Source organism: Polychytrium aggregatum (genome assembly GCF_025602895.1).
Source record: "Polychytrium aggregatum strain JEL109 chromosome Unknown BJ171scaffold_10, whole genome shotgun sequence".
Classification (NCBI taxonomy): domain Eukaryota; kingdom Fungi; phylum Chytridiomycota; class Chytridiomycetes; order Polychytriales; genus Polychytrium; species Polychytrium aggregatum.
The window spans coordinates 577,965-599,005 of record NW_026516212.1 but is presented as its reverse complement, the minus strand read 5'-3'; the positions used below and the strand labels follow the sequence as shown (position 1 = coordinate 599,005).

The 21,041-nt window shown below is 56.9% G+C and overlaps 3 protein-coding genes across 3 annotated transcripts; 1 reads left to right on the top strand and 2 right to left on the bottom strand.

Moving 5' to 3' along the window:
- Positions 1-172: 172 nt before the first annotated feature.
- BJ171DRAFT_421761 (uncharacterized protein) lies at positions 173-1,254 on the top strand (the record flags this gene model as incomplete). The annotated part of the gene is made up of 2 exons (XM_053107503.1): positions 173-398; positions 494-1,254. 2 exons carry the CDS (start codon positions 173-175, stop codon positions 1,252-1,254), a joined length of 987 nt encoding a protein of 328 aa, XP_052968749.1.
- Positions 1,255-1,312: 58 nt separating this feature from the next.
- On the bottom strand, positions 1,313-4,888 carry BJ171DRAFT_496553 (uncharacterized protein). The gene has a single exon (XM_053110206.1). It carries the CDS (start codon positions 4,682-4,684, stop codon positions 1,406-1,408), a length of 3,279 nt encoding a protein of 1,092 aa, XP_052968748.1. The 5' UTR covers positions 4,685-4,888; the 3' UTR covers positions 1,313-1,405.
- A 2,829-nt stretch (positions 4,889-7,717) lies between these two features.
- Positions 7,718-20,975, bottom strand: BJ171DRAFT_609789 (P-loop containing nucleoside triphosphate hydrolase protein). Its single transcript, XM_053115264.1, has 17 exons — positions 20,019-20,975; positions 19,486-19,830; positions 19,014-19,372; positions 17,546-18,796; positions 16,341-17,479; positions 14,529-16,095; positions 11,579-14,364; positions 11,103-11,435; positions 10,632-10,980; positions 10,368-10,510; positions 10,000-10,257; positions 9,766-9,904; positions 9,369-9,544; positions 9,167-9,240; positions 8,846-8,999; positions 7,937-8,670; positions 7,718-7,820 (listed from the first exon to the last, which is right to left on the bottom strand). The coding sequence occupies exons 1-17, from the start codon at positions 20,612-20,614 to the stop codon at positions 7,817-7,819; spliced, it is 10,407 nt and encodes a 3,468-aa protein (XP_052968747.1). The 5' UTR covers positions 20,615-20,975; the 3' UTR covers positions 7,718-7,816.
- Positions 20,976-21,041: the final 66 nt, after the last annotated feature.

Below are 21,041 nucleotides of genomic sequence, written 5' to 3'. Positions count from 1 at the left end.
CTCAGCACGGGCCGCTTCCTCCTTCGACCATCCACCACCCCGTCAAGTCCACAAGATGATCGCAGGGTCGATTCGCCGTGGGCGACATGCTCGGGCTTTCGCCCCGCTTGCCCGCATGTTCTCTTCGCAGCCGCAGCCGCAGATTCCTCGCATCAACATCGCGCCGCTGCTCATGCAGGGAAGCGGACCGGCGACCCCCGAGGCCGTCCAAGTTGCTGCCCAGCTGCGAGACGCCTTTGCTGGCGTGGGGGTATGCTACATAGACGGCCACCGGATCCATGCTGAGCGGCAGAGCCAGCTCCTGCAGCAGGCCCAGGGCTTTTTCGATCTTCCCCAGAGCACCAAAGACTCTATATCGGCGACGGCTAGCGGCTCGTTGAGAGGTTACATCGGCATAGGTAGGTACAGCCATCCATCCATCCCCACACAGGACGCACTTGGCTCCATGCCCACATCCTCACTCTCTCGCGCGCTTGCTCTGCGGCCTCGCCAGGCGCTGAATCTGGCTCGGATGCCTTTGAGGTCAAGGAGGCATTTTCGTACGGCTTTCCATGGAGCAAGAGCGTTGCTCCGCGCAACAACCTCCAGGGACCCAACACCTGGCCCTCGCCAGATCAGCTTCCTGGCTTTCAGCCAGCAATGCAAGAGCTCTTCGACGATATGGTCGAGGTGTCCCTTGCCATCTCTGGGGGCCTTTCGCTGGCTCTGGGACAGGCCTTTGGGTTTCTCCCGAGGCTCTGCGATGCCGGCAACACCATCTCGATGATGAGGCTCTTCCGCTACTTTCCCTACCATCGAGCCGATGATCTCCCCTGCGGTCTTGCCCACCCAGACCGGATCGGCTCCTCGCCTCACACAGACTGGGGCTTCTTGACCTTGATCGTGCAGCAACCCGGTGTCACCGGGCTCCAGGTGAACCTGGGCAACTCGTGGGTGGATGTCCCTCCAGTCGAAGGCACAATCGTCGTCAACGGCGGCGACTTTCTGTCGCTGATCTCTGGCGGGGTCTTCCGCTCGCCCCTGCATCGAGTTGTTTCGGATGGCGCCACCGAGAGGCTTTCGTTCGTGCTGTTCTACTATCCGAACTACGATGCCAAGATCCCGGTCCTCGACTCGTTGCGCCAGAACCTGAGCCTCTTCGACAACCAGTCCCTCGGCCGCGACCCCGAGGCTGTTGGGCCTTCGGAGCGGCTCATGCCATTTGGCGAATTCATCAGCAACAAGTGGTCGCAAGTGCAACGCAGCAACACATGACCGCAGCAGCGTCGACCTCGACGAATCGACAGACTACCAAGCACTCGACAACAGCGACATTAAAGTGCCATGTTGATTTATTCGGTGGGCAGGGAACAACGCTGATTGCCGGGGTTTGGCAACAGAGCCAAAGGGATCCTCATGGGGTCCTTCAGGCACTGACAAACGAAAAGTACTGGCGCAGGGTGTCCGAGAGCACTTCTGGAAGCCGATTGATGTCTCGTAGCATCACATAATAGTCAAACGGGAAGGTATCCATGTACTTGCTCATCTGCAGCGTGGGCCGGCCGGTCTTGGAGTCGGTTCCGTACGTCACATTGGTCATCTTGACGATCGAGTCTTTCTCGGGTCGGTTGTCGAGCACAAGAAAGACGACCATGATCCGGTTTTCGGCTGCCTTCCGCACCAGCGCCTTGATCTTTTCGTGATCCTCGCAAATGCCATCCGATATGATGATCTGCAGCTGCCAGAGCTCATCGGCACCCGGGGCAGTGGCGGTGACGAGCCGAGCATGATCGAGCACCTCGATCGCCGTGTCCATCATCGTGCGAACGTTTGTGCGTCCCTGGCTGAATGTGAACCGTCGCAGCACCTCGGCTCCGGCATCGTCCGAGAAAGGCCGCTCGAAGGGGTGGACGAGCCTGACGCTCTCACCAAAGCTAACGATGCCGAGGTCGCCGACCTCGAGTTGTGTCAGGGCCTTGGAAATCAGCGCCAGAGACTCGTACGCCATCTGAACCGATCTGGTTTCGGCCATCGACTGCGAGTCGTCAATCGCAATAAGGATTTGATATGTTCTTTTGGAGGGCTTGGTTCGGCGCATCCAAATCTTGTCCTTCTTAAACTGACTGGCAATGTACGGAATGACCTTTCGCATGTTGAGCCGCTTGCCGGTGCGATAGTCACCTTTGAGCTTGGTGGCTAATGTAGGCTCAAGGATGAGCCGCAGTTGTTCGCACAGTTCAAAGGCCAGGTTTTGGGTCAGATTGGTGTAGTTTTTCCAGAGCGTCTCGGCTTCGCGGAGATCTTGGCCGGACTGACGCCAGTCGGCAACAGACTTTTCAAGGTTCTGTCGGAGCTCTTCGTACGACAGCTCGGCTTCGTCGTGCTCGTCGCTCGTATCGCCCATATCCTCGTCACTCTGGGGATCTTGTCGCTGGCGACGGGATTGATCGTCGGTCGATGCAAGGTTGTCGCGGGCATCATCACCATCGCCGTCGTCGTGGTCTTCATCGGCTGCCAGATCTTCGCCCGCGGGCCTTGTTTCGGCATCGGCGCTATCGTCGCTCTCCTTCTGTCGATTGGGAAGTGTTCCGCTGACATTTTGGTTGTCGTTGCTGCGTTGATCAGGCTTCTTTTCGAATGCCGGTGTTTCCTCGGCGGGTTGATCGTCAACCTGCATCTCCTCATCTTGCTTGGCATAGTTGTCCTCCTCCTCATCGTCCGCGAGGGCTTTTTGGTCCATCTGAGACATCTGCTCCGAGGTGGCAGCATCGAGTGCCTGGGCATCTGCGGCCTCGTCATCGTTTTGAACAAACTCATAGTCCATTGCCTGATCGCCATCCACTTGGGGCTGCTCGTTCTGCTCGGACTGCTGCGGTTCTTCGGCGCGATCTTGGGAGCTTTCGGAGATGGACTTGAGGCGGGACATCCAGTTTTTGAGTGCATCGCCAAGGCTCCTGCGCGGATTGGGATCGGGTTTGCGCGGTTTCTGTTTCTGCTGCTGCGAGGCTGCGGGCCGTTGGGTGGGCTTGGCCTCGCTGGCATCGGCATGCTCGAATGAGTCGTCAGCAGCCTGGTTGTCGGCACCAGTCCCTTCTCCCGTCGTGGGCTCGCTAGACTGGATGTTTGATACCTGTCCCGCCTGGCCCTCGACGCCATGGGGCTGCTCGGCTCTAGATTGCTCGCGATCGTCGACAGCTTTGGTATCGTCTTCTTTGGCCTCGGACTCGTCCTGTTCGTCTGCGGCTGGGTCCTCTCCTCCGTGGGGCTGCATGCTGTTGTTGGCTGGGTCAGCAGCCTCATCCGGCGCCTCCGGCTCCTCCGGCTCCTCCGGCTCATCGGGCTGCTGAGACGATTCATCGTTGTCGGATCTATCGCCTGGCTGCTCGGTAGGCGACTCATCAAGCTGATCTTCGATCTGGTCAACATGGTCGTCGCCCTCGCCATCGTCGGCTTCGTCCGCTGCTTCTTCATCCGAGCTATCTGCATCGCCGTTGTCGCCGACATTCTTCTCGTCGTCTCGGGGCTTGGCGTCGTCATCGGGGCGGTCGATTTCCATGTCATTGTGGCCATCGTCATCGTCATCGTTTTCGTTTTCGTTTTCGTCGCCATCGCCATCGAGATTCATATCTTCAGGGAGATCCATGTCGTCGTCTCCATCGGGCTCCTCTGGCTGGTCGCGGTCCTTGATATCCACTCCGTGGCTATCTTCAAAGGCGTCCTCGATATCGTTGACATGGTCGCTCTCGTCATCCGAAGCCTCTGAGCCGTTGTCGGCGTTGCGTTTGCTATCCTGCTCGCGCTTTTCTGCTTCATCTTTCGGTTCGGGAGGCTGTTCATCGTCGGGGCCGCTTTCATCTTTGGCAACCGTTTCAGTCTCACCGCCCTTGGAGTCCACCGAGGCATTCTTTTCCGTCTTTTCGTTGTCCTTATCGATTTGATCGTCGTCATCATCGCCCCAGAGCTTCTCGTCAACAACATCAGCTTCGTCGCGATCGAGTTCGCCCATTTGCTCCTCGGCAGCATCGTTTTCTTCTTCGTCGTCGTCATCCTTGTCGTCGTCATCGTCGCCGGCTTCTCGTTTGACATCCTCGATTTGGCCATCAAAGTCCTCATCCATTTCGAGAGCGTTCTCTTCTTCAGGGACAGGCTCGCCGCTGGGCTGTTGCTTCTGCTCGTTCTGCGTCCCCTCTACCTGCTCCGGGTTGTCGATTTGATCGCTGACGTCTTTGTTGCCCTCACCCTCCCCGATGCCGGTTCCATCAACGTTGTCTTCAGTTTCGCCCTCGGCGCTGTCGTCGGATGCCTGTGGCACGCAGAAGCCGTTTTTGAGCAGCAACGCGAATGTGTTGCAAAGAATATATGCCAGCTTGTTGATGGATTTGTGGTACACCATCAGCTCGCACATGCGGTACTCGGCAGCCGCAAGGTACTGCTTCAGAAGCGGGCAAATGTGGCGAAGAGCGACTGACGATGAGTGCAGTCCTTCGACAGCGACAGCCGAGCCCATGTTCGGAGGCGTGAGGACACTTTGAATTGCGGTAACGACGTTGGCAAGCGGGCTGGCCTTGAAGACCTTGAGGAATTTCTGATGCTCGTCCAAGATGAAACCCTGGGACAGGCCAAATTCGTCGGCCTCATTGCCAGCCGCACCGTCGGCCCCAGGGGCAGGCGCCTTGTTCTCCGGGACACTGTTGGTTGGACTCATTCGCAGCTCCTGGAACGCAATCAGGATGGCGTCCACCAACTTATCGCCAGAGACCGATACCAGATCGCTGGACGCTGGATCGATCGCATCCGAGACCAGTGTAGGCTGCCGCTGCAACCGCTGTGAATGGCCAAGAGCCGCTTGTCGAAGGGGACTCAGGATGTATGCTGTTTCCGGGTGACGAGCGAGGACTTGGTCGATCACATAGACAATCTCGCCAACAGCCTCCTGGCTCTGCTTGAGTAGCAAGAGAACGGTATTCGGCACAGCGGCGGCGCTTGCCTGGTTGATCCACCAGGTGTCGAGCAAGCACATCCAAGCGTCAGCTTTCGATTTGGTCGCGGCCAAGGACTCAATACACTTGTCGATCTGAGCAAGCATGTCGCTGGCGGTGGCTGCTTCGGCGAAATGGTGGGCTTTGACCAGCATCCGGGTCTGGCGAAGTTGGACCACCAGTTCGTCCACGGATGTTTTGGATTGCTCGATAGCTTCGAGCGCTGCTTCGGCAGGCAGCATCGACACGGCATCGCCAGTTTCTGTGGGAGCCACGAGTGCCTGGATTTGAGTCACGTAGCGGCCGGCTGCCTCGAGCTCCTTGCCAAACTCGGAAATCACTCGGCGCTCCTCCATGATGAGATGGAGGAGGTGCTCTACGTTGCTGACCGTGCGCTCGACCTCCCGGTCTGTGAGGTCGCTCGACCACGAGAATGCGCCTTCTCTTAGCACAGCAGTCCGGGCAAGCAGCCGGAAGTAGTAGTCGTTGGCCTTTGTCCACAGAGATCCAAGATCCTTTTCCAGCCCTGACGGGCACGCCTTGCCGAGCAGCTCAATCCACTGACTTGCTTGAGCGGCAGGGAGAGAGTAGACATAACTGTACTCGCGCTGGTACATGTACTTGTGGATGCAGCGGGATGACAGCCCCAAGTGGGCCAGATATTTGAGCAGATCCACCAGGGCCTTCTTGCGGAGGGCTTTTTGCCCCTTGGCAGCTTTGGAAGCGGGATCGAGTGTGGCATTGGCGTCCTGGAACTCTTGGATGCGCTGCAGTATTGAACCAGCAACATCGTCGATGCCATTCGCGGTCTCGATCGAGGCCGAGATCTGCGTACCGAGTTTTTGAGATAGCTTTTGCATCCGCGCCATCAACTGAGAAACGTCCCGAGTACCATTCCAAGGTGGTTGTGTGGGCACTGCACCCGTGGTCTCTGTCGATAGAGTGTGTTCTAGAGTCGTGGCAATGCGCTGGGCAGCAGCCGAGGTGGTTTCGTGAACAGACTTGCCACCATCGAGAGGCACCGACTGCTGGCTGGCTCGGATCGTGTCGGTCACAGACTGCGCAAGTATCTCGCGGTATTTCTTGACAAACTTGTGGAGGTGGTGATGGGTGCGGTTGGAGCTCTCGCGCAGGGCGTACACGTTGACATCTTTCCAGGTCGCGATTTTGACATAGTCGTGGAGCTCCTTCAGAATAGGCTTGCGCTGACGCTCGACGGTGTTTGCAATCTCGGGCAGGAACTGCGAGTAGTACTGAAGCACATTCCACAAGACGTCGGAGACAGAGGTGAGGCGGCCGAGATGCCCGGCAGGAACATGCTTGGCACACACAGAGAGATGTCGGTGGAAGCTGTTGATCATGCCCAGACGGATCGCAAACTCTCCGAGCGAAGACGAGAGACAGAGTTGGTCCAGTGTCGAGAGTAGCTCTTTGACCAAGGCATCGTCCTGGTTGTGATCAGTGGTCTGGTGGGGGCAATGGCGGTTGTGATTAGACATGCAGTCGTGAGTGGAATGACGTCGGCGGAACCATCCGAGGCGTCGTTGACCGTGGCGTCGATACAAGTAGGCATGCCTTTGAGCCAACTTCACTTCAAATGGACACCCGCGCCACCGGAAAAAAACGAGAAGCTTCTTCGATCACAGGTTGTCAGATACTCGCCCACTCTGGACCATGCATTGATCATCCATACCTGCTCACTGGCCGAGTTCATGGCAACGCCGATGACAACCTTGTACAAGTGGAACCAGAGCTTGGATGCCTGTGCCTGGGCACGGCGATCCTCGACTTCCAGTAGCTGCTTCCAGGAACGGAGCTCGAGCCTTCGCCACTCGACGATGAGCGCTGTCATTTCGGTCATGTTCGCCTTGAGGCTAACTTCCTTGGACGCGTAGCTCTCCCAGTCGTCGCATTTTTGCAAGAGAAGCTCCAGGCCCGTGAGAAGCTTCATGATCGGCGATGTGACCGCAAAGGCTGAGATGCGACGAGCAATCACCAGGAGCTGGAGCAATACAGTGTGATCAGGCCACTGATCCAACAGAGAAGAAACGCGCAGATCGAATGACTGCAGCACCGGTAGAATCTTCTGGGCCTCGGGGATATTGGCGTCCTTGTAGAAATCGTAATGGCCATCCTGTTCCTCGGACGTGCCCAAGCCAAGGCATCGCTTGCGAGCCATGAACACATGGGCTCCATGTGCGGTGAAGTCGATGCCACGTGAGGGCAGGCATTCGCGAAGCTGCAGTATCTCACCGGCTACGGCATAGGAATCGGAAATGGCCTCATTCCAATGGACTTCAAACGGTCGTGTTTGGCAACCATTGGCGTCCCAGGTGTCAATCAGCTCCGCATGAATATGCCGCACAGCAAACGCCTCGTCGACGCCGGCTTCTTCAAAGTCCATGTCCTTGCTGGGATCCTTCTTGCCATCGCCGTCGGGCTCTTGGTTCAGCGGAGGTAGGCCGGCCGCGATAACGTCTGAGTACTCGCCGTAAAAATCCGGGAATATCTCCTTGAATTCTCCTTCGAGGAGTTCGTCTTCGGTGCCAATATCATGCGAGCGCTGCTTGTACTTGAAGAGCTCGTCTTCTTCCTTCTGGCGCTCGACCCGACGCTGTTCAGCGAGTCCCCAGACATCGACAAGCTCGCCCATGAGTGCATGAGCGGCCGAGAGCATGGGCTTGCCCGGTGCACCTCGGATCAGCGAGGACGAAAGAACTCTACGCATTAGCGCCAGGATGGCTTGGACATGGACTTTGCCCTTCTTGTCGGATTGACCCTGGGAGATCTGGATGTTGCGACGGATGCTACGTAGCGAGCCTTCGATGACAGGAGCGACTCCGTTGGTCGACGACAGATCATCTCCAACAAAGCACAAGAGCGAGGAGAAGGCACGGTCTGTCAGGTGGACATCGGAGCAGTTGATGTCGCTGACGAGCAGTTTCAGGCCCAAGCGGATTTGCTGGACGGCCACATACACCGGCTGCAAGATATCACGGTACAGAGGGTACTTGGCCTCCATTCGCTCGAGGTACGCTGCTAGAGTTTCCTGCAGTGACAACTCGCGCTGGAGTGCATTCTCGACCTCCAGGGCATCGGCCGAGTCGAATGCCGCGAGAAGTGACAGAATGGAGTTGTCTGAGAGGGCGCTGGTCGAGAGTACTCTGAGGTCACTGAAGATCTCGAGTATCTGCGAGTGCTCCGGGCGCAAGGAAATGCGAGCCGAGAGTTTGGTCTGAAGCTCTTGGAGCTCCCGACGCGTGGCGACAAGGCGCTCGATTGCTGGGTTCGACTTGTTTCCGGTGCAAAGCTGTTCCATATTGAAGCGCACTTGAATGTCACTTTCGATCCGGGCGAGGCTCTCGGCGGCGAAACGATACTTGACCGCGGGGGCAGCGGCGGGGTCGACTGGGACCTCGGGCACGTATGCCCGGAGCATGGCCAGACCCAGGTATATCCAGGCCTTGCTGGACGCGGCCTTGCCTTTGTCGAGACTTGGCTCGGGGACTGCCAACTGCAGCTGCTCAAGCGATTTGCAGAGATACGGGGTGTCGACGGAGGCCGAGGGATGGCCGGCAAGCTCAGAGAGCGAGTCAGCGACCATCATGACGGGTGCTTCGCCGGTTCGCAGACTGGTCCGAGCCGTTCGGAGTTTCTGCAGGACAATCTCAGCGAAAGATGGTCGATCACCTTGATATCGTGCTTCAAGGTACTGAAATGCCGGTGATGACATGGTCGTTTTCGTGGGATAAACAATTAGCGGCGCCAATGCAACAAGCGACGAGCGGCGAATCGTCCCCTGGAAGCTGTGGCAATGAGGGCCGAGCACCTTTCGCGTGGCAATGACACCGAGAGCATTGGCACGTGTATGCAGCTTGAGAACTTACATGGATTACCGAGGAGATAAGAACAAGGAGCAGCGATGCACGCTCACTCGACAAGTCGCGCCCGTACATCGACGACGAAGCGTGAGCCAAGAGCTGTTGGGCTTGCAGTCGCTTTGCGACAAAGGAGTAAATGGGCGTGGACGACAGGGAGGAGCTATACAAGATAATGCGTACAGAGGCATCAGATACCGCGACAAAGAGCACATTCGAATGAAATAAGATTACAGAGAGCACACTATCAGAGCGACCTGCAAATGCATCCATGGCACGAGGACGCCGTGATCAAGCGGTCTTATGATTCACGACAGGCAACTGTCTTACAGCAAATGAACAAAGAAGGCGGTATTGAAACCCTGGCAAAGGATGCTTGGGCCAAGGGGGCTTCGGGCCGAGGTCTGTGAAAGAAAGTCATCCCATATCAGAGCTGGCGCTGGTTGATCATGAAGCGCCTGGGAGCGACGCTGCCGCCAGTTCCATCACCAACAGGCCACTGAGATGCGCGCATCAGTGTCCAGGTACGAACCTTCGAGTCAGCATCCACAAGCATAAGCGCGACGGCATCTCCATTGAGTCCAGAGCCAATTCTTGGGTTACGAATCTGGTTCAGCCAAACACTTGTGGCATTGTGCCAAAGGGCGCTACTCCACTTGTAAACAACATCTTGGAGGATAGCCCGGAGGAATGGCACCAATCCATCATCTGTGCGATTGCGATATTGGGCACCAGCCATACGTTAGTTGGGCACGACGGACGGGTGTTCATCGATACCGCTTGTCACAGAGCACACCATGGATATGAGAGGATTGTGAATGCGCAAACTGCAGTGACCCAGAACACTACGCAATGGCTATGATGCTGGTGCCTCCGGCAACCTGCCTGGCCAGATCAAGCGAGGGATAATAGAGAGGCAAGAAGTATACCTGTTATGGCCAGACTTTTTGAATCACATATCCAGATCAGCCGCTGCCAAGCCTCCAAGCTCACAGGGGAGCGAGTTGTGTCGGCCAAAGATGCAGCAAGGTACCGAGACAGATCCGGAACAAGCTGCAATAGTGTGGACTGAACCAAAGATGCAGGGTCAGAGTTCGGATAGTAGTGGCAGGCGATACCGTATCGGTCCAGTCTGGTTCGGCTCGATCAGCTGCTTTGCTTACTTTGATTTCATCGATGCTTTTGCTTCCTTCCGCGAGTTCAAAGAGTATGCCAACATACTGGGCTTCCCTGAACAAGGCAGATCCATCGTGCACCGGCAGCACTCCCAGCTGCGCAAGTCTGGGAGACATTTCCACAAGCCAGGGGATCGGAACAGGGTAGAGCGACTTGAGGACCGTATCATCGGCTGTAGTGACTGACATTTGAGGGCGACGCATTTCCAGATCGTTGGCATCCTTTTCGACCTTGGCCTGGATTTGCTGTAAGGCGGAGCGGCGGATAAGCACAAAATTTCACCCGAATCCAAGCTGCTGATGCACTCTGGCACAACAACCCGTTTCGATTAGAGGGCACGAAATAAATGGCCTACCTCATGAACAGACTCGAGGACCCTCAGGAGTTGTTCTTGCTCCGACTGAGGTGCTTCGTTGAGATAATAGAGCGTGGAGATACCTTCGACAATCGACGATTTTATCGCTTCATCGAGTATGAGCGAATGGTGAAGGATCCAGTCTGAGAGCGAAGGCAATAGAAGCAATGAGGGCAAAAACGACAGTTTAGTCACAGTCGAACTCCAAGCAAGCAAACGCGCTGGCGCAGAATGGTGGAAAATCCAGGGGACTCAGCTCAGTACCTTCCAGGGGCTGATGCACAAGGTCGAATCGTCTGTCGAGGGACACCAACTTGCTCTCGGTGTCGGCCAGGTCTTGGTATCGCAGGGTCGACACGCGACAGTGCCGCCATATCGCCGAGTTGGACTGCGCCGAGTCGAGCTTGAGCGTCCGCGCGGCAGCATCCACCACCTGGTGCAAACGTCGCTGAAGTGGATCTTCTTGGGGGTTGGCAATCACACCGGCCTTAGCCAGAGCCTTGTTCAGCCGCTTGATGCAGATGCTGAGACTCGAGAAATCCACATCCCGACTTTGCACCGATAGCCAGAGGCTATCATAGCGATCGAGAATAAGTCGCATATGTTCGAGCATCTGGAAAGTTGGACACGGACTGCTTAGAATCGCCGGTTCATACCTGACGAACCAACACCACTCCCCGTGTGAACGCGCGGTTGATCGGCACAAGGAAAGCTGGGGATTCCTTGTAGACTTACCGCTTGAGAAATGGATGAGCGGCAATGCTCGACCATGGCCAAGAGCATATCGCCCACGTACAAAAATAGAGGATGCAGATGACGGACGATCTCGTGCCCAAGCTGAGACTCGGTGATGCGTCCGCTGCTCAGCGCATACGACCTTTGCACCACCGACAGGTCGCCGATTTTGATTGTCCGACTCGCTTGATAGACACGCTCTTCAACGAATCGGCGGAAACGAACGTGCCGGAAAATATGCAGCAGCTCGAGTCCGTATTCATAGAGATGAACTTGGTCTGACCCCTTGAGCAGTCGCTTCCACAGAACACTGTTCCCGCGCAAATCAACCGGCTAAACACGGGAGAGTGATAGAGACAGAATGAGACGCAGAGCCACTGGACACCTTCTCAAGCACTCCCGCATCCCGACGCCTTGTTGTGGGGCTCGGACTCGGTCTGGCTAAAGCATTCGCCACAGGGCGATGCGGAACGAACCTGTGCCGAGCAAAGCGACGCTTGGAGGCTGCACGCCTCAGCAGTGCGCTGCTCAAGTCTGACAATATCGTCAAGGAGACTTCCAGGCGTGAATTCGTACTCGAGTTGCTTGAACAAAAATTCCGCCATGTAGGACTGGGGCGCAAGGCCTCCAACGTATCGGAGCCAGGCTTTTCGAGTGGCGAGGTCCTGGAGCGACGTGTGCTCAACAAAGTACCAGCCTGCAGCCTCGACCAGCGTCGTTCCACGCGGGATCGAGGTGTCTGAAAGCATCGAGTGCAAGCAGTGTGCACCATCCACGGAAACGCGACCCAGGTGCGATTCGTCCACCAGGATTGCTCCTGCAGGTTGGTGAGGCCACCGACCGAGGGACAGCATTTGAGCGGACTGGGCATCTGCAAAGAGCGGCCGGAGAGTAATCAGACACTGGTCCACGTCCAATACATCGCCTCGTGGATTGAGGTAGACATCGCGGACAGCGTTCTCGAGGGCATCTTGAAGAGCGATGCCGCGCTGGACATTTTCAACAACAAAGTGCCCAAAGGTCACCAAGTCCTTAGGATCCGGAGCCATATTGGCCGGGAGGCCTAACGCGGAGATGCTGTCCGCAACAGAGCCATGGGTCTTGTGAACCAGTCGAGGGAGCGATTCGCCAGGCAGGCCAAGAGAATTGAGGATCGTAAGTACGTCTGCGCCAGTATGGGCATGCCGTTCGGAGCTCACGTCGGTCTCGGCCCAGTTGAAGCTCATCAAACTGATCTCCACCGCGCGATTTCGCATTGCTCGGGAGACTTCTCCGAACTTGGGATCCATCGTCATGAAGATCCTAAAGTCCGGATGGGGCTTGACGACCTTGACTTCGTCGTTGATCAGGCCGCGCTCGCTGATGAGGAGAACGCCGTTGGGCTCGAGTAGGGGATTGAGACGGTCGAGCACGCTGGCCGGGCAGAAATTGACATTGTCGATCATGACCCAGTGCCCATTTTCCATTGCCCTCAGGAGGGTGCCATCGATCCACTCGAAAGCTCCGTGGACGCCGAGCTGGGAGAGCATTTGGTACTGCTCAAGAGCTCCGCGGATGCCAGGAATTGTTGGCAGGCCCGAGGCGGCCAGGTCCAGTGAGAGTTGGTTGACGACAGACTCCAGACTTGCGATTACCGAAAGGACGAATGATCCATCCAGACGTCCGTCATCGCCTTGCGACCGTAGAGAGTCCCAATCGGCGTGGAGCTGCCGAGCGGCGTCCACTGCGGCGGAATCGTGAGCCCCCATGGCGAGCAGACACCGCAGCACGCCCTCGATCGACTGTGACAGGCTTGAGAGCACCCCTTCGGCCCGGCGCTTCAGATCAGCTTGCTCAAAGCCACCAAGCAGCTCGACGGTATCGACGCCGCTGTTCATGGCGAACTCTTCGAGGCGGTGCCCGGTCACGGCGGCTAGCCAGCGAACCAGACTGGTTTTGCCGCTGGCCGTGGGCCCGGTCAGCAGCGTCATCCATCCCATTTCGACAGCCTTCATCACGCTCTCGAGTGGACAGGCGATATCATGCAGCGCGAGCAGATGATCGGTCGATACTTGGCCGCTTCGTCCGCGATGTCGGTGGCGAGGAAGGAAGGCATGCCCCACTTGGATCCAATCGGGCGATATGGACCATGACGGCTTGCGCTGGCTTTGTTCGGGGAGCTCGCCAAAATACTCTTGGTAAATGCTGCGAACGCGTTCGCGATCAGGAATGGTGCGCATGCGATGCGAGAACACCATCTCCAAATACTCGCCAGGATGCGAGATGTTGGGTCGGACCCCAGGGCCGGTGCTCTTCATCAACTCGACCCAGCGCAAAACATCGCGGAGGTTGAACTCCCATGGGCCGCCCTTCCAGCCCCAGAGGCAGCGTTCTACAACCTCGTCTTGGATCCGGCCGTTGAAGGCAATCATTTTCTTGAGAATCGCCGGGTCGATATCGGGGTTGAGGCTACAGGTGATCATGTGGAGATCATCCATGGTCAGGGCCTCAACGTAGACCTGGGTGAAGCGATTGACAAACGACTTTGGAAGGCCCTTGCGGCCACCGCCCTGGTACTGTGGATTCTGAGCAGCAAAGACTCGGAATCCAGGGCGACACTCGAACGTTCGATCAAGCTCGGGGATGTAGACAGCCGCACGATGATCGAGACAGGCGTTGAGGCCTTCGAGAACTTGCTGGCTGGCGAGATTGAGTTCGTCCAGCAAAACCCAGTCTCCCATTTGCATGGCTCGAAGGAAGGGTCCATCTCGCCATGCAAACTCTCCGCCACTTCCTCCCTCCACGGGCAGGTCACTTCCAAAGAGATCCATCAAATCTGTCTGCTCGGAGAGGTTGATTCGGACAAGATTGTGGCCTGTGACACTTGCCAGCGACGAAATGAGCGAAGTCTTGCCGACGCCTGGGGAACCTTCGAGCAGAATCGGCTTGCTCAGCTGGAGCGCCCGTAGGACTCGCTTGCAGTTGTTCATCGTCGTGGGTGCCTTCATGGCGAACTGGACTGGCTTGGGCGAGTGAGGGCCCATGGAGATGGCAAAGGGTTCGATACCCCAGCGATCGGTCGAGTCGACAAATGTAGACGATTCGATGAGCTGGCCTCGGGTCATGTTGACAAGCCCGCGCAGCTTCTCGAGGCAGAGTTTCCTCAGCTCGATCGAGGTTTCGCCGCCGCCGGAGATGCCATACAGCGGATTGACGCCGATTCCGTCGACAATCACCATTTCGCCGCCGTTCACAAACGCACTTGGCCAGCCAATGTTGGGGGCTACGGAATCAGCCGGATGGCACGGCGACCGCATCGATCAGCATGCGAAAAGAGGGAGAACATGGAGCTGTTAGCTATATGGAAGATTGCTGCAGCTTGAATTGCAATACCCTCCAAGGTGAGGCACAACATCGCGGTGGATCGTCGAGTACCAGCAAACTCACCAGAAACGTTCATGAACTGGACCCAAGCCAGAATGTCGCGCATACTGACGACGGTCTCGCGTGGTCGGTGAATCCATTGAGAGAAAGAGTCGATAAACTCCAACAGAGCGTCGGCGACAGTTTGATCCTCAGAGAGCCCCGCCTGTGGTCCCAGTTTGCTCGTTATGATAGCCTTCAAGTCGTCCTGATCGGTTACTGAAGGAACCCATATCTCGGTGAAGCGGTTTCGGAGGGCCGGAGACAGCTCCTTCTTGCCATAGTCTCCGCCGGGATTCATCGTCGCCAAAAACTCAAAGCCCTCGGAGCCGTAGATCTCTTCGACGCCAACGCCATCCGAGTCGCAGCCTTTCTCGGCTAGAACAAGTAAGCGAGAAGGCTCAAGCACCGAGTTGAGGCGCTCAAGGACCGAGTCGTCGGCAAGGGAGATTTCATCGAGGAGGAAAAACCGGCCCTTCTTCATAGCCTGGACGAGGGGGCCGTCATGCCACTCAAAGAGAGCCTTGACTCTTGGCTTGAGCGTTTGGAGGCGCCCAAGGGCTGCAGAGATTGATTCGTCAGCCGGTCCACCATCAGTCTGGCGGCTGAAGAAACCTTCGAACTGGCTGATGAGATCTTCCATGCTGCCAGCACCGATATCCAGCCCGAGGTCCGGATAGGCTTCGGCGGCAGAGTTCAGGATTCCCCTAACCTCGCGTTCAATGACGTCTCGGCCACGGACGGGCCGCTGGCTGCCGAGGAAATCGCTTGTCTCGCTGTGCTGGTGCGCATTGACCATTACCAGATCGCGGCCAGAGGCCCGCGCCAGCAGTTCACAAACCGTAGTCTTGCCGCAGCCTGTTTCACCGACCAGAAGCGTGGGTTCCTTGTTGCTGATACATGCCATAACCATAACGACAAGTTTCTTCATCGCTCTGGTCCAAACGACCCCGTCACCGAAACTTTGGCCCTTGTTCAGGTGCGCAGAATGGATGCGGGAAAACTCGGCTTCGTAGTATTCGTCCATGCTGAGTTTCACCTTCATGACCTTTTCGATGGCTTGACGCACAACTTCCTTCTCGTCGTTCTGTCGGCAGCGCTCGCCAAGGATCATGAATCCGTTACGGGCGAGTTCCTCGTAGCCCACAGCTTCTCGCAAAGCCCAGCGGAAAAGATCGCGCAATGTGACAAAGCCATGCTTTCCTTCAAAGACCCGGCTCTTGACCCGGGATGCCATGAGCTCGCGATAGGCCGCAACCAACTTGACGGCATATGAAGGGGCGATGCGACATCGCTGCTCAAGAATCGTTGTCAACTCGGCTTCAGGGATGTCGTCAAAGTGAAGCTCCAAGAAACGATTGCGGAACGCACGCGAAAGGACTTTGCGGCCTCCGTACAAGCCGGGTGGATTCTGGGTCGCAAAGAGCATGAAATGGGGATGTGGCCGAACAATCTCCTGGGTCTCTGGTATGAGCAGCTCACGATTATCATCCAAGAGTCGGTTAAGGGCCTCAAGTACATCGGACGGCGCCAGATTGAGCTCGTCCAGAACAATCCAGTAGCCACGACGCAGCGCTTCGACCAAGGCACCCTGTCGATCGAAAGGCACCCAAAGACAAAGGTAAGCGCAGGAAAGCAAATGGGAAGCCACCGCCCGTGAGGGATCGCCAGAGATGATCCAAACTCAGAGCGAGTGTCGATCGGAAGGAATCGATGGGCCCGTTCAAGAGAGTGATGCAGGCGACCGCACGCTTAGCCGAAAGCCAATGGCGACGAGGTTGCCTCAATCGATCGCGCACTCGAACTCGAGCCCTGCGCACCAACCCCGAGTCGTACCTCTCGAAACACAAGCTTTCCGTCTCGATCAGGGACATAGCTGCCGAGATACTCCTGTAGATCGGTGTGGTCGTGATTGTTGATGCGGACAAAGCGGTGCCCTGTTCGTTTGGCGAGATACTCGATCATACTGGTTTTGCCGGCGCTGGTGGGACCTTGAATCAGGACCGGGTACTTTTGACTCATGACAGCTCGGGCCAGATTGCGCAAGTTGGACTCCACCGAGGGAGTGAGAACGTATTCTGGGATAGAGTCGGGGATTTCGAGGTTGCCCTTTTCAAGCCAGAAGCTTTCGAAGAGGACGTGATTCAAGCCGCCGTCGCCTCCGCCGCTCGGTGCGCGCGGAACTTGGCGGAGAAAGGCGTCGCGGTTGCGGACGCTCTTCAGCAAGTGCTCATCAATCAGGGTCTCCATGACACGCTTGCTCTCCTTGCCGAGCTGGGTGCCAAAGGTCATGTGGATGCCTTCGTACAATCCGCGACGCAGGCCATAGACAGCGGCGGCGTGGACACCATAGGTCAACGCCCGCGAAAGGGTACGGATGGAGAGGTGGACACGATGACCTGCCCCATCGTAGAGCTTGTTGTCGCTTGCAAGCTTTGCAGCTTGGTAGAACTCGGCAAGATCGGTGACGATCATGTCGCCGGGGACAAGGTGGTCTTTCAGATACTGACGGACAATCATTTGCAGGTCCAACGGATCCGAGTCCGGGCTGTCAACCCAAAACTCGGTAAATCGGGATCGTAAGCCTGGAGGCAGATCGCGCTTGCCGGCGTCATTGGCAGGATTCATGCATGCAAACAGTCGGAATCCTTCGTGGCGATCAATGGGCTTGGTGTCGCCTCGCTCAAGAAGCAGCAGGCTGCCACTTGCATTTTGGAGAAGGCCGCTGAGACACTCAAGTGTTTCCGATGTAGCCAGGTTGATTTCGTCCAAGAGTACCCAGTGACCCTCCTTGATGGCCTTCACGAGCGCACCTTCCACAAACATGAACAAAAATTGACGCTGGATCTGGTCGCGCTGGGCGGCGAACTGGCTGACATTGATGCTAAAGCGCTCCCACGCAAGCTGAAGGCCTTCATCGAGCTGCTTCTTTGGCTTGTTCTTTTTCGCCTTCTTTGACAAGGGTGGCTGAGGATCTGTAACTTCAGCGCTGGTGCTGGTCGGGGAGCTAGTGCGGTCGCCTTCGGCGTTGGACTGAGCACGCTGCTTCTCAAAGAGCTTCTCGGCCATCTTGACGGCACTCTGGAAGCCCATGAGGAGCATATCCCAGTTCTTTCGGGCATAGGCTTTGTTGATGCTGTCAAGGAAAGGCTGGTTGTTCTTGATCGAGAATGTGTGGGCAAACAGTGCTTCAAACTCCTCTTTGATTGGGCTGGCCAGCATCTTGGCGTCAACGGGCTTGAATCCTCCAAGCAAGTCGCTACTATCGCTTTGCTGACTCATGTTCACGACAACGAGCTTGCGGCCGCAGAGTGTCGCCAGATGCTGGACGACAGAGGTTTTGCCGGTGCCGGTCTCGCCCACCAGCAACGTCGGCTCGTTCAAAAGTGTACAGACAGTGAGGCGCTCCAAGAGCTTAAGGGCATGTCGAGTCTCGGCAAAGGGGCGCGCCAGGCGAATCCGCTGTTGGACGGTCGTGGTCACATTGTTCGCCACAGAGACAGCACCGCGGCCGACGACGATGCGCTGTTCGGTGGTCGATATGCTTGGGGCATAGTGCTCAATGTAAAAGTCGATCCGATGCTGTGGAATGCCAAGGGCAGCCCCAAGCTGGGCGAAAACCGAGTCGACAATCGAGCGCCGGCCAATCATGCCTGCAAAGCAGTCGGTGCCCTCCCGTAGCAGATCCTCGCGGAACTGCATATTCATTTCGCCACTGACGATCGTATCCGGTGAGATCGAGGGATAGAGCACACTCATGCGGCGGCACCATTTGAGCAGGTCCCGGAAGGAAAGGTAGCGTCCGATGCCCACGGTTTCGCCGTAGAACTTGGACATAGCTTCGAACGACTGGATCACACCAGGGATGAATTCACGAAGGGACGGAAATCGCGTCTCCAGGATAAAAGTGATCTCGCTGATGGGAAGTGGATGGACTTTGAGCTTGGTCCAGAGATTATCGCCAATGGCATCGGCCTTCACCCGTCGGCCGCCGCCAGACTTTGAGGGAAAGATGGTGCGGGTGGCGAAGAGCTGGAAGCCCTCCTTGGCCTTGAACTTCTCGCCACGGCTCGGAATGAAGAGATGGCGTGTCTCAAGCAGCGGGATCAGGACCGAGACAACTTCCATGGGCGCGAGATCAATGTCTTCAATCAGCACCCAACGTCCTTCGCTGACAGCGGTGGTAAGGACGCCGGGCTGCCAGCGGAAGCTGCCCGGGGTGGAGGTGCACACATAGGTTCCCAAGAGCACCTTGCTGTCAGTCTGGTCTCCGAGATGGATCTTGAGAAGATCTAGTGTTATTGAACAAACAGAGGGACGACATCCATGTAAGTGCATGCACGACGACGGTTGCGGTTGCGTGGAAGCCCTGGGCATCCCAGGCAACGGATCCAGATGCCCCACAGTTGCATGGCCGTTACTTGTCGGACGCTCAGCTTTCTCCGGCCGACACAGTGGGAATGAAACCGGCAGCGCCAACTGCATCAAGATTAAGAGGCAGAGACCTACCCGAAAGCCCAGTCATCCGACTGGCCTCTTCGACCAATGACGTCTTGCCGGTCCCTGGACCGCCTTCGAGCAAGATCGGCGATCCCAGGGAAAGCGCCAGGCCCATGCTATGGAGGTTCCGGCGAGTCGTCGGCGTCAGGACAAGCCGGTCGGTGTCTGCGGTATCTGGCGATGTCACGGGCGGCGATGGATCGAGTGACGCCGTTGGCAGGAGGACGCCGCATAGGTCGACTGTAAACTTGCAGAGATCAGCGTGGGTTACAAACTGGGCGGACGCTGCCTCAGGGTCGCTGGGATCATGGGCGGGTGGACGAAACATTTCGGCCTGGGCCCGCAAATCGTGCTCCTGCTCCAGAAGCCTGCATACCACACAGGGAAAAGACGCTGGCAGGGTTAGGAATGGCGCAGCCAAGATCTCGCAAGTGATGGATCGCCGTGGACCCGCGATCGTGGATATTGCATCACACCTCACCTTATCAAGCGGATCGAGTCGTCTTGAGCATCAGCGAGGATAGGCTCCACGAGCTTTTGGCGATCAGTGTCGGCCATGCCAAGGACCGTGGCAAGTGTCTCGGCGACGTAGATTTGGATATGCGTGTCAGGGTACTTGAGAAACAAGTAGTACGGCTGCCACTCAAACAGCGAACCAAAATCGGAAGGCGAATGGTGAACGATGCGGTACAGCGCCCTCACGAGCTGGAAAAGCCTCTTGGCGAGGCATGGGCTCGCTCCTGCATCTGCATCTGCATGGCAGGCAACTTTGCCCGAGAGAGTCGCAAATGCCCCGGGGATTCCAGAGAGAAGGGGTGCAACATAGCTGCATATAAAATAGGACAAGTATGAATGAGCATTGGTAAGTGCGGATGCTGAGTCGGTGATTTCGCCTGCGAGCCGCTCAATGGCGACCATGCCGAGTCACAGATACGATCCACGATTACAATGGCAGCCCAGATCGATGTCCTGGGTTTTAGAGTGCATCCACCAGAAGCAGAGGAGTTGGCTTACCGATGAATCTGGGGGGTACCGGGCAAGAGGAATGAAATTGCGGCGGCAAGCATTTCAGATCGTGACGGAAGGTCCAGGTCCGACGGTCGGGTGTGTGAAGTTGAGGAGAGGATATTGCCATCAGAGTCGTGCTTCGGAGACTGCTTCACATCAACAGCCTCGTGAAGATATTGGTGCTTTTGGCTGTCGTTCTGATCGTCCTTCTGGGCCGAGCCGGATGGCGAATGCCTATGAGTCGGGTATTCGATCCAGGGATGAGCAGGACAAAGCCCTCCGGCATGCTGCCAATGAATGGGAATATCGACCGCAAGAAGCCAGCGCGCAACCAGGTCGATGAGTATGGGCCTGAACAGATGTGTGATTTGTCCAAGCATGCACGGACGAAGGAGCATCAGCTCCGAAACAGTCTTGAGCACGGCATGCGTCGTTTCAGAAGCAGATGCAGACGAGCTGGAGGCGAGGGCTGACTCAAGGAGCACACGGTGCTGCTTTGGAATGCAGTGGCCTGGATGATGCTCGGAGGCCAAGAGACCTCGAATTGCGGGTGCAAGCAGGAAAGCCAACCCCGACAGTGAGTCGTTGGCGTCAGCGCACATGGCAAGGAATATTGTCGAATGATGGAGATGTCGTCGTATAGCTGACAGGTGCTTGAAACTAATAGAAGCAAGCTTTCCGACGGTCTGGCTCTGACCGGCAAGCCTTCGTGGATGCGACAGCACAGGTGTGCAATCAAGTTGCGGATCGTGCTGACCGGAGATCTATGGGAGCGGCGCGTTGGAAACGGAGCTGGGCACGGAGGACTGGCTGATGCGGCGTATCCTGCCGTCGAGAGCTTTGCGACTGTGTGTCGGTTTGGAAGAGAGCCTCGTATGCCGGACGATGTGCGGAGCGCAGGGCCGTGAATGTGGGGCGCTGTTGAGCGTCCAATATGCCAACGAACCAGGACCAAGGCTGTTGGGCACGGGTCTACGCTGGGCTGGTCTGCTGGGCTGCTGGGTTGGCACTTTCGCTGATCGGCGCGAC

Excerpts from the sequence above, each read along its gene's own strand:
- BJ171DRAFT_496553 (XM_053110206.1), bottom strand. The coding sequence starts at position 4,684 with ATGAGTCCAACCAACAGTGTCCCGGAGAACAAGGCGCCTGCCCCTGGG.
- BJ171DRAFT_609789 (XM_053115264.1), bottom strand. The coding sequence starts at position 20,614 with ATGTGCGCTGACGCCAACGACTCACTGTCGGGGTTGGCTTTCCTGCTT. Across the intron at positions 10,981-11,102 it reads GCTCATCCATTTCTCAAGCG|ATGCTCGAACATATGCGACT; the intron begins GTAAGTCTACAA and ends CCAACTTTCCAG. Across the intron at positions 9,545-9,765 it reads AAAAAGTCTGGCCATAACAG|ATGATGGATTGGTGCCATTC; the intron begins GTATACTTCTTG and ends GCAATCGCACAG.